Source organism: Dendropsophus ebraccatus, chromosome 12 (assembly GCF_027789765.1).
Source record: "Dendropsophus ebraccatus isolate aDenEbr1 chromosome 12, aDenEbr1.pat, whole genome shotgun sequence".
NCBI lineage: Eukaryota > Metazoa > Chordata > Amphibia > Anura > Hylidae > Dendropsophus > Dendropsophus ebraccatus.
Genome location: NC_091465.1, coordinates 885,167 through 897,562, shown reverse-complemented (window position 1 = coordinate 897,562; position 12,396 = coordinate 885,167). Strand labels below are relative to the sequence as shown.

Below are 12,396 nucleotides of genomic sequence, written 5' to 3'. Positions count from 1 at the left end.
GTATAGCACGGAGGGGCAGGTGATGTATATAGGATCCCCCATACTGTATAGTACGGAGGGGCAGGTAATGTATATGATGTATGTAGGATCCCCCATACTGTATAGCACGGAGGGGCAGGTGATGTATATAGCATCCCCCATACTGTATACCACGGAGGGGCAGGTCATGTATATAGGATCCCCCATACTGTATAGCACGGAGGGGCAGGTCATGTATATAGGATCCCCCATACTGTATAGCACGGAGGGGCAGGTGATGTATATGATGTATATAGGATCCCCCATACTGTATAGCACGGAGGGGCAGGTCATGTATATGATGTATGTAGGATCCCCCATACTGTATAGCACGGAGGGGCAGGTCATGTATATAGGATCCCCCATACTGTATAGTACGGAGGGGCAGGTCATGTATATAGGATCCCCCATACTGTATAGCACGGAGGGGCAGGTCATGTATATAGGATCCCCCATACTGTATAGCACGGAGGGGCAGGTGATGTATATAGGATCCCCCATACTGTATAGCACGGAGGGGCAGGTCATGTATATAGGATCCCCCATACTGTAGCACGGAGGGGCAGGTAATGTATATGATGTATATAGGATCCCCCATACTGTATAGCACGGAGGGGCAGGTCATGTATATAGGATCCCCCATACTGTATAGTACGGAGGGGCAGGTCATGTATATGATGTATATAGGATCCCCCATACTGTATAGCACGGAGGGGCAGGTCATGTATATAGGATCCCCCATACTGTATAGCACGGAGGGGCAGGTGATGTATATAGGATCCCCCATACTGTATAGCACGGAGGGGCAGGTGATGTATATAGGATCCCCCATACTGTATAGCACGGAGGGGCAGGTCATGTATATGATGTATATAGGATCCCCCATACTGTATAGCACGGAGGGGCAGGTCATGTATATAGGATCCCCCATACTGTATAGCACGGAGGGGCAGGTCATGTATATGATGTATATAGGATCCCCCATACTGTATAGCACGGAGGGGCAGGTCATGTATATAGGATCCCCCATACTGTATAGCACGGAGGGGCAGGTCATGTATATGATGTATATAGTATCCCCCATAGTGTATAGCACGGAGGGGCAGGTGATGTATATAGGATCCCCCATACTGTATAGCACGGAGGGGCAGGTGATGTATATAGGATCCCCCATACTGTATAGTACGGAGGGGCAGGTAATGTATATGATGTATGTAGGATCCCCATACTGTATAGCACGGAGGGGCAGGTGATGTATATAGGATCCCCCATACTGTATACCACGGAGGGGCAGGTCATGTATATAGGATCCCCCATACTGTATAGCACGGAGGGGCAGGTCATGTATATAGGATCCCCCATACTGTATAGCACGGAGGGGCAGGTGATGTATATGATGTATATAGGATCCCCCATACTGTATAGCACGGAGGGGCAGGTCATGTATATGATGTATGTAGGATCCCCCATACTGTATAGCACGGAGGGGCAGGTGATGTATATAGGATCCCCCATACTGTATAGCACGGAGGGGCAGGTCATGTATATAGGATCCCCCATACTGTAGCACGGAGGGGCAGGTAATGTATATGATGTATATAGGATCCCCCATACTGTATAGCACGGAGGGGCAGGTCATGTATATAGGATCCCCCATACTGTATAGCACGGAGGGGCAGGTCATGTATATGATGTATATAGGATCCCCCATACTGTATAGCACGGAGGGGCAGGTCATGTATATAGGATCCCCCATACTGTATAGCACGGAGGGTCAGGTGATGTATATAGGATCCCCCATACTGTATAGCACGGAGGGGCAGGTGATGTATATAGGATCCCCCATACTGTATAGCACGGAGGGGCAGGTCATGTATATGATGTATATAGGATCCCCCATACTGTATAGCACGGAGGGGCAGGTCATGTATATAGGATCCCCCATACTGTATAGCACGGAGGGGCAGGTCATGTATATGATGTATATAGGATCCCCCATACTGTATAGCACGGAGGGGCAGGTCATGTATATAGGATCCCCCATACTGTATAGCACGGAGGGGCAGGTCATGTATATGATGTATATAGGATCCCCCATACTGTATAGCACGGAGGGGCAGGTCATGTATATAGGATCCCCCATACTGTATAGCACGGAGGGGCAGGTCATGTATATGATGTATATAGGATCCCCCATAGTGTATAGCACGGAGGGGCAGGTGATGTATATAGGATCCCCCATACTGTATAGCACGGAGGGGCAGGTGATGTATATAGGATCCCCCATACTGTATAGTACGGAGGGGCAGGTAATGTATATGATGTATGTAGGATCCCCCATACTGTATAGCACGGAGGGGCAGGTGATGTATATAGGATCCCCCATACTGTATACCACGGAGGGGCAGGTCATGTATATAGGATCCCCCATACTGTATAGCACGGAGGGGCAGGTCATGTATATAGGATCCCCCATACTGTATAGCACGGAGGGGCAGGTGATGTATATGATGTATATAGGATCCCCCATACTGTATAGCACGGAGGGGCAGGTCATGTATATGATGTATGTAGGATCCCCCATACTGTATAGCACGGAGGGGCAGGTGATGTATATAGGATCCCCCATACTGTATAGCACGGAGGGGCAGGTCATGTATATAGGATCCCCCATACTGTAGCACGGAGGGGCAGGTAATGTATATGATGTATATAGGATCCCCCATACTGTATAGCACGGAGGGGCAGGTGATGTATATAGGATCCCCCATACTGTATAGCACGGAGGGGCAGGTCATGTATATGATGTATATAGGATCCCCCATACTGTATAGCACGGAGGGGCAGGTCATGTATATAGGATCCCCCATACTGTATAGCACGGAGGGTCAGGTGATGTATATAGGATCCCCCATACTGTATAGCACGGAGGGGCAGGTGATGTATATAGGATCCCCCATACTGTATAGCACGGAGGGGCAGGTCATGTATATGATGTATATAGGATCCCCCATACTGTATAGCACGGAGGGGCAGGTCATGTATATAGGATCCCCCATACTGTATAGCACGGAGGGGCAGGTCATGTATATGATGTATATAGGATCCCCCATACTGTATAGCACGGAGGGGCAGGTCATGTATATGATGTATATAGGATCCCCCATACTGTATAGCACGGAGGGGCAGCTGATGTATATAGGATCCCCCATACTGTATAGCACGGAGGGGCAGCTGATCTATATGATGTAGATAGGATCCCCCATACCGTATAGCACGGAGGGTCGTGCTGAGCTTCAGCTTTCCTTCCATCCGCAGGTATGAGCCGCTGATGCTGAGGAAGCCGGACCGGCGGCGCAGTACCACACAGACCTGGTGTTTCCGAGATGGGAAGCTAAGCTGCAGCTTACCGGGGCTGGTGGTGCAGGTGAGTGATGGCGTCTCGGCCGCCCGTCCTCCTGTTCCCAGCTGTGACGTCTGCGGAGAATTCACTGGATATCCCATCAGTGTCTGCTGCTCCTCCAATTAACCCCCAGCCCCTCCGGCCCATATACAGCAGCTGGGGGGGGGGGGGGTAGTAGAGGGGGCAGCTGATGGGGGCGGGGTAATAGAGGGGGCAGCTGGGGCGGGCGGGGTAATAGAGGGGGCAGCTGGGGCGGGCGGGGTAATAGAGGGGGCAGCTGGGGTGGTGGGATAATAGAGGGGGCAGCTGGTGGGGCGGGGTAATAGAGGGGGCAGTTGGGGGGTGGGGTAATAGAGGGGGCAGTTGGGGGGGTGGGGTAATAGAGGGGGCAGCTGGGGTGGTGGGATAATAGAGGGGGCAGCTGGGGTGGTGGGATAATAGAGGGGGCAGCTGGTGGGGCAGGGTAATAGAGGGGGCAGTTGGGGGGGGTGTAATAGAGGGGGCAGCTGGGGGGCGGGGTAATAGAGGGGGCAGCTGGGGGGCGGGATAATAGAGGGAGTAGTTTGGGGGCGGGGTAATAGAAGGGTCAGTTGGGGGCGCGGTAATAGAGGGGGCAGTTGGGGGCATGGTAATAGAGGGGGTAGTTGGTGGGCGGGGTAATAGAGGGGGTAGTTGGTGGGCGGGGTAATAGAGGGGGTAGTTGGTGGGCGGGGTAATAGAGGGGGCAGTTGGAGGGCGAGGTAATAGGGGGGGAGCTGGGGGCGGGGTATTGAGGGGGTAGTTGGGGGCGGGGTAATAGAGGGGGTAGTTGGGGGGCGAGGTAACAGAGGGGGTAGTTGGTGGGCGGGGTAATAGAGGGGGTAGTTGGTGGGCGGGGTAATAGAGGGGGCAGTTGGAGGGCGAGGTTATAGGGGGGGAGCTGGGGTGGGGTATTGAGGGGGTAGTTGGGGGGCGGGGTAATAGAGGGGGTAGTTGGGGGGCGAGGTAATAGAGGGGGTAGTTGGTGGGCGGGGTAATAGAGGGGGTAGTTGGTGGGCGGGGTAATAGAGGGGGCAGTTGGAGGGCGAGGTAATAGGTGGGGAGCTGGGGGCGGGGTAATGAGGGGGTTATTTGGGGGCGGGGTAATAGAGGGGGTAGTTGGTGGGCGGGGTAATAGAGGGGGCCAGTTGGAGGGCGGGGTAATGAGGGGGCCGGTTGGGGGGCGGGATAATGAGGGGGTAGTTGGGGGGCGGGGTAATAGAGGGGTAGTTGGGGGGCGAGGTAATAGAGGGGTAGTTGGGGGGCGAGGTAATAGAGGGGTAGTTGGGGGGCGAGGTAATAGAGGGGTAGTTGGGGGGCGGGATAATGAGGGGGTAGTTGGGGGGCGGGGTAATAGAGGGGTAGTTGGGGGGCGAGGTAATAGAGGGGTAGTTGGGGGGCGAGGTAATAGAGGGGTAGTTGGGGGGCGGGGTAATAGAGGGGTAGTTGGGGGGCGGGATAATGAGGGGGTAGTTGGGGGGCGGGGTAATAGAGGGGTAGTTGGGGGGCGAGGTAATAGAGAGGTAGTTGGGGGGCGGGATAATGAGGGGGTAGTTGGGGGGCGGGGTAATAGAGGGGTAGTTGGGGGGCGGGATAATGAGGGGGTAGTTGGGGGGCGGGGTAATAGAGGGGTAGTTGGGGGGCGGGATAATGAGGGGGTAGTTGGGGGGCGGGGTAATAGAGGGGTAGTTGGGGGCGGGATAATGAGGGGGTAGTTGGGGGGCGGGGTAATAGAGGGGTAGTTGGGGGGCTATCCTGTTTACACCTCTGTAAAATTACGAGGAGTTATGGAAACTGTTAACAACGGCCTAGTCAGCTGTTTTTGGTTTGGCGGCCACCTCCAATGCCCACCCCCGTCCTGGGGGGGGTCCTGGGGTCAGTCAGGTCCCGGATGTGGAGCCCCCATTCTTGCTCAGGTCACCGCCCCTCACCTCAGTGTTTATTTCAGGCAAGAACTGGAGTCAGTGGGTTATACGACGGAGCGGACGTTGTGCTCGGCCCTGATGCCTCGCTGGAACATATGGGACGTGTCCCCAGAGAGCAGCAATTCATCAACCAGAAGATGAGGCCCGGATCTGGAGTGCTGTCCGCCCGGGTGATCCCAGATGGGCCCACCAGAGTCCTGCAGGTAGCGTGCTAGCGGATAGCCGGCAACATGCGGGGGGCGATGTCCACCGAGCAGGTGACTAATATACAGTCAGCAGAGGTGAGGCATCACCTACAGATAGTGACTGTCCTGCATCTATAGCGTGTGACCCCCAGCATCTAATGAGAGTTAACAAGAGGCATCACCTACAGATAGTGACTGTCCTGCATCTATAGTGTGTGACACCGCCCCCCTCGGGCGCCTAATGAGAGGTAACAATGAGGCATTACCTGTAGATAGTGACTATCCTGTATCTATAGTGTGTGACCCCCGGCATCCGATAAGATGTAACAAGAGGCATTACCTACAGATAGTGACTGTCCTGCATCTATAGCGTGTGACCCCCGGCATCTGATGAGATGTAACAAGAGGCATTACCTGTAGATAGTGACTGTCCTGCATCTATAGTGTGTGACCCCCGGCATCTGATGAGATGTAACAAGAGGCATTACCTGTAGATAGTGACTGTCCTGCATCTATAGTGTGTGACCCCCAGCATCTGATGAGATGTAACAAGAGGCATTACCTACAGATAGTGACTGTCCTGCATCTATAGCGTGTGACCCCCGGCATCTGATGAGATGTAACAAGAGGCATTACCTGCAGATAGTGACTGTCCTGTATCTATAGTGTGTGACCCCCGGCATCTGATGAGATGTAACAAGAGGCATTACCTGTAGATAGTGACTGTCCTGCATCTATAGTGTGTGACCCCCGGCATCTGATGAGATGTAACAAGAGGCATTACCTGCAGATAGTGACTGTCCTGTATCTATAGTGTGTGACCCCCGGCATCTGATGAGATGTAACAAGAGGCATTACCTGCAGATAGTGACTGTCCTGTATCTATAGTGTGTGACCCCCGGCATCTGATGAGATGTAACAAGAGGCATTACCTGTAGATAGTGACAGTCCTTGGCCCCGGCCGGGCCTCTCTCCTTGCAGGTTACAGACTTCCAGCAGCGCAGAGCTGAGCGTCTTTCCAGTGAGATTGACGACCTCGGACAAATAGAGATGAGAAAATTCAAGTGTCCGGAGGTTGAGCAGGAGCTGGAGGTCAGTGTGCGGCTCGGGGCGCTGCCGCCATCTTTGCGGGATGTGCAGTCATAACCAGGCGGATGTCTCTTTTCCAGGTAACGATCAGACTCCAGGACGGGATCGGGATCTCGCTGAATAATAAACTACCGGAGGAGCTGGTGTTTGCCAGTTTCCAGGGCATTAATATCCAGTACATGCACCAGGCGTCCGGTCAGGTGCTAGAGCTGCAGATCCAGAACGTCCAGGTACATATCCTGTATACTGTGCCTCCAACATCCCCGTATACTGAGCCTCCCATATCCCCGTATACTGAGCCTCTCATATCCCCGTATACTGAGCCTCCCATATCCCCGTATACTGAGCCTCTCATATCCCCGTATACTGAGCCTCCAACATCCCCGTATACTGAGCCTCCAACATCCCCGTATACTGAGCCTCCAACATCCCCGTATACTGTGCCTCCCATATCCCCGTATACTGAGCCTCCCTCCCACATCCCCGTATACTGAGCCTCCCACATCCCCGTATACTGAGCCTCCCACATCCCCGTATACTGAGCCTCCCATATCGCCGTATACTGAGCAATCATCATCTGGGGTACTGCACTGGGTCCATATCCAGGGTACTGCACTGACTATCCTGCTAAGACTGTATCATAGTCAGCAGGCCAGGCTATTATCCTAAGTACTGCACTGACTATCCTGCTAAGACGGTATAATAGCAGGCTGGGTCATCATCCGGGGTACTGCACTGACTATCCTGCTAAGACGGTATCATAGTCAGCAGGCCGGGTCATCATCCGGGGTACTGCACTGACTATCCTGCTAAGACGGTATCATAGTCAGCAGGCCGGGTCATCATCCGGGGTACTGCACTGACTATCCTGCTAAGACGGTATCATAGTCAGCAGGCCGGGTCATCATCCGGGGTACTGCACTGACTATCCTGCTAAGACGGTATCATAGTCAGCAGGCCGGGTCATCATCCGGGGTACTGCACTGACTAAACTGCTAAGACGGTATAATAGCAGGCTGGGTCATCATCCGGGGTACTGCACTGACTATCCTGTTAAGACGTTGTTATAGTCAGCAGGCCGGGTCATCATCCGGGGTACTGCACTGACTATCCTGCTAAGACGGTATCATAGTCAGCAGGCTGGGTTATCATCCGGGGTACTGCACTGACTATCCTGCTAAAATGGGTATCATAGTCAGCAGGCCGGGGCATCATCCGGGGTACTGCACTGACTATCCTGCTAAGACGGTATCATAGTCAGCAGGCTGGGTTATCATCCGGGGTACTGCACTGACTATCCTGCTAAGACGGTATCATAGTCAGCAGGCTGGGTTATCATCCGGGGTACTGCACTGACTATCCTGCTAAGACGGTATCATAGTCAGCAGGCCGGGGCATCATCCGGGGTACTGCACTGACTATCCTGCTAAAATGGGTATCATAGTCAGCAGGCCGGGGCATCATCCGGGGTACTGCACTGACTATCCTGCTAAGACGGTATCATAGTCAGCAGGCCGGGGCATCATCCGGGGTACTGCACTGACTATCCTGCTAAGACGGTATCATAGTCAGCAGGCCGGGGCATCATCCGGGGTACTGCACTGACTATCCTGCTAAGACGGTATCATAGTCAACAGCTGCTGAGGCTGTCACTGCTGCAGCACATACCCCTCTGCAGGCTATCGCAGCTGCTGAGGCTGTCACTGCTGCAGCACATACCCCTCTGCAGGCTATCGCAGCTGCTGAGGCTGTCACTGCTGCAGCACATACCCCTCTGCAGGCTATCGCAGCTGCTGAGGCTGTCACTGCTGCAGCACATACCCCTCTGCAGGCTATCGCAGCTGCTGAGGCTGTCAGTGCTGGAAGGCGGACCACTAAGGGTGTAGAAACACAATGGTAGCAGGGAGCTGTGCAGAGTCTGCTTCATGTCGCTGTGAGGGTGGTAACCAAAGGAGTAATACCAGAACCCGGACCTAGACTGTGCCCCCCAGAACCCGGATCTAGTCTGTGCCCCCCAGAACCCGGACCTAGACTGTGCCCCCCAGAACCCGGACCTAGACTGTGCCCCCCAGAACCCGGACCTAGACTGTGCCCCCCAGAACCCGGACCTAGACTGTGCCCCCCAGAACCCGGACCTAGACTGTGCCCCCCAGAACCCGGACTTAGACTGTGCCCCCCAGAACCCGGACTTAGACTGTGCCCCCCAGAACCCGGACTTAGACTGTGCCCCCCAGAACCCGGACTTAGACTGTGCCCCCCAGAACCCGGACTTAGACTGTGCCCCCCAGAACCCGGACCTAGTCTGTGCCCCCCAGAACCCGGACTTAGACTGTGCCCCCCAGAACCCGGACCTAGACTGTGCCCCCAGAACCCGGACCTAGACTGTGCCCCCCAGAACCCGGACCTAGACTGTGCGCCCCAGAACCCGGACTTAGACTGTGCCCCCCAGAACCCGGACCTAGACTGTGCCCCCCAGAACCCGGACCTAGACTGTGCCCCCCAGAACCCGGACCTAGTCTGTGCCCCCCAGAACCCAGACTTAGACTGTGCCCCCCAGAACCCGGACCTAGACTGTGCCCCCCAGAACCCGGACCTAGACTGTGCCCCCCAGAACCCGGACCTAGACTGTGCCCCTCAGAACCCGGACCTAGACTGTGCCCCCCAGAACCCAGACTTAGACTGTGCCCCCCAGAACCCGGACCTAGTCTGTGCCCCCCAGAACCCTGACCTAGACTGTGCCCCCCAGAACCCGGACCTAGTCTGTGCCCCCCAGAACCCGGACCTAGATTGTCTGTTTTGAGGGACCGTGTTCTGGACACAGCTGGTACCCGCAGACACACAGTCCCAAACTGCCTTGTCAATGGTCGGCCACTAATAGTGCTAAGCTGTCTAGTGATGGACTTCAGAGTGACCAGCCACATGGAGCAATAATCTGCCCTGTCAGGCTGATTCTGCAGATTATCGCTCATCAGCTGATTCAATCCACGCTCCCGCAGCCATCGCCGGTACTTCAGAGACGGTCTCTGGAGTGACAGGCCCCTCAGCCAATCACTGGCCGAGATGGCACAGCAGCACCAGGTCAGTCATTGGGCTTTATCTGCACACTGGAAAGAAGGCGAAAAGGAGCCCCCCCCATCTGACAGATTAACGGACATTGGGCAGTAGGTGTACCAGGCGAGGGACGGACCCTCCAAGAAGAGCTGCCCTGGGATGATGAAGAATGGCGGCGCCTCCTGCTGGGAAGTCCGTGCCTCAGCCGTCCAGCCCTTTCAGGGCAGAAATAGGTTCGGGGGGGGAGAAGCTCTGGCTCCATCTAGGCCCCTGAATCCACCACTGTGAGGCCCAGAAATGACATTGAGCTCGCACTAAAGATGCCCTTCTTGAGCTTGACCTAGAGCCTGTTCTCCCTCAGCCGCCGCAAGACCCGATGGACATTTCTCCGATGCGAGGTGATATCGAAGTAACGACGGCCAAAGGGTAACAAGGGATTCTGAAAGTGGTCTTACACTCCTCCCCCTCACGGATGCCGGTCACATTGTATGCCCCACAAGTCCAGCTTAGTGAAGGATTAGCACCATGGATCTGGTCACATTGTATGCCCCACAAGTCCAGCTTAGTGAAGGATTAGCACCATGGATCTGGTCACATTGTATGCCCCACAAGTCCAGCTTAGTGAAGGATTAGCACCATGGATCTGGTCACATTGTATGCTCCACAAGTCCAGCTTAGTGAAGGTTTTAGCACCACGGATCCGGTCACATTGTATGCCCCACAAGTCCAGCTTAGTGAAGGTTTTAGCACCATGGATACGGTCACATTATATGCCCCACAAGTCCAGCTTAGTGAAGGATTAGCACCATGGATCCGGTCACATTATATGCCCCACAAGTCCAGCTTAGTGAAGGATTAGCACCATGGATCTGGTCACATTGTATGCCCCACAAGTCCAGCTTAGTGAAGGATTAGCACCATGGATCTGGTCACATTGTATGCCCCACAAGTCCAGCTTAGTGAAGGATTAGCACCATGGATCTGGTCACATTGTATGCCCCACAAGTCCAGCTTAGTGAAGGATTAGCACCATGGATCCGGTCACATTGTATGCTCCACAAGTCCAGCTTAGTGAAGGATTAGCACCATGGATCTGGTCACATTGTATGCCCCACAAGTCCAGCTTAGTGAAGGTTTTAGCACCATGGATCTGGTCACATTGTATGCCCCACAAGTCCAGCTTAGTGAAGGTTTTAGCACCATGGATCTGGTCACATTGTATGCCCCACAAGTCCAGCTTAGTGAAGGATTAGCACCATAGATCTGGTCACATTATATGCTCCACAAGTCCAGCTTAGTGAAGGATTAGCACCATGGATCGGTCACATTGTATGCTCCACAAGTCCAGCTTAGTAAAGGATTAGCACCATGGATCCGGTCACATTATATGCCCCACAAGTCCAGCTTAGTGAAGGTTTTAGCACCACGGATCCGGTCACATTGTATGCCCCACAAGTCCAGCTTAGTGAAGGTTTTAGCACCATGGATACGGTCACATTATATGCCCCACAAGTCCAGCTTAGTTAAGGATTAGCACCATGGATCTAGTCACATTATATGCCCCACAAGTCCAGCTTAGTGAAGGATTAGCACCATGGATCCGGTCACATTGTATGCCCCACAAGTCCAGCTTAGTGAAGGATTAGCACCATGGATCCGGTCACATTGTATGCCCCACAAGTCCAGCTTAGTGAAGGATTAGCACCATGGATCTGGTCACATTGTATGCCCCACAAGTCCAGCTTAGTGAAGGATTAGCACCATGGATCTGGTCACATTGTATGCCCCACAAGTCCAGCTTAGTGAAGGATTAGCACCATGGATCTGGTCACATTGTATGCCCCACAAGTCCAGCTTAGTGAAGGATTAGCACCATGGATCTGGTCACATTGTATGCCCCACAAGTCCAGCTTAGTGAAGGATTAGCACCATGGATCTGGTCACATTGTATGCCCCACAAGTCCAGCTTAGTGAAGGATTAGCACCATGGATCCGGTCACATTGTATGCTCCACAAGTCCAGCTTAGTGAAGGTTTTAGCACCATGGATCCGGTCACATTGTATGCCCCACAAGTCCAGCTTAGTGAAGGATTAGCACCATAGATCTGGTCACATTATATGCTCCACAAGTCCAGCTTAGTGAAGGATTAGCACCATGGATCGGTCACATTGTATGCTCCACAAGTCCAGCTTAGTAAAGGATTAGCACCATGGATCCGGTCACATTATATGCCCCACAAGTCCAGCTTAGTGAAGGTTTTAGCACCACGGATCCGGTCACATTGTATGCCCCACAAGTCCAGCTTAGTGAAGGTTTTAGCACCATGGATACGGTCACATTATATGCCCCACAAGTCCAGCTTAGTTAAGGATTAGCACCATGGATCTAGTCACATTATATGCCCCACAAGTCCAGCTTAGTGAAGGATTAGCACCATGGATCCGGTCACATTGTATGCTCCACAAGTCCAGCTTAGTGAAGGATTAGCACCATGGATCCGGTCACATTGTATGCTCCACAAGTCCAGCTTAGTAAAGGATTAGCACCATGGATCCGGTCACATCGTATGCCCCACAAGTCCAGCTTAGTGAAGGATTAGCACCATGGATCCGGTCACATTGTATGCTCCACAAGTCCAGCTTAGTGAAGGTTTTAGCACCATGGATCCGGTTACATTGTATGCCCCACAAGTCCAGCTTAGTGAAG

At 53.5% G+C, this 12,396-nt stretch overlaps 1 protein-coding gene across 2 annotated transcripts in view; it reads left to right on the top strand.

Moving 5' to 3' along the window:
* Positions 1-12,396, top strand: part of VPS13D (vacuolar protein sorting 13 homolog D) — a 372,238-nt gene that overhangs the window by 256,037 nt on the left and 103,805 nt on the right. For both annotated transcript variants that reach the window (XM_069948224.1, XM_069948223.1), the window contains 4 exons: positions 3,337-3,445; positions 5,388-5,567; positions 6,531-6,641; positions 6,719-6,868. In XM_069948224.1, the coding sequence (XP_069804325.1) occupies positions 3,337-3,445; positions 5,388-5,567; positions 6,531-6,641; positions 6,719-6,868 (550 nt within the window). The remainder of the gene's footprint in view (positions 1-3,336; positions 3,446-5,387; positions 5,568-6,530; positions 6,642-6,718; positions 6,869-12,396) is intronic.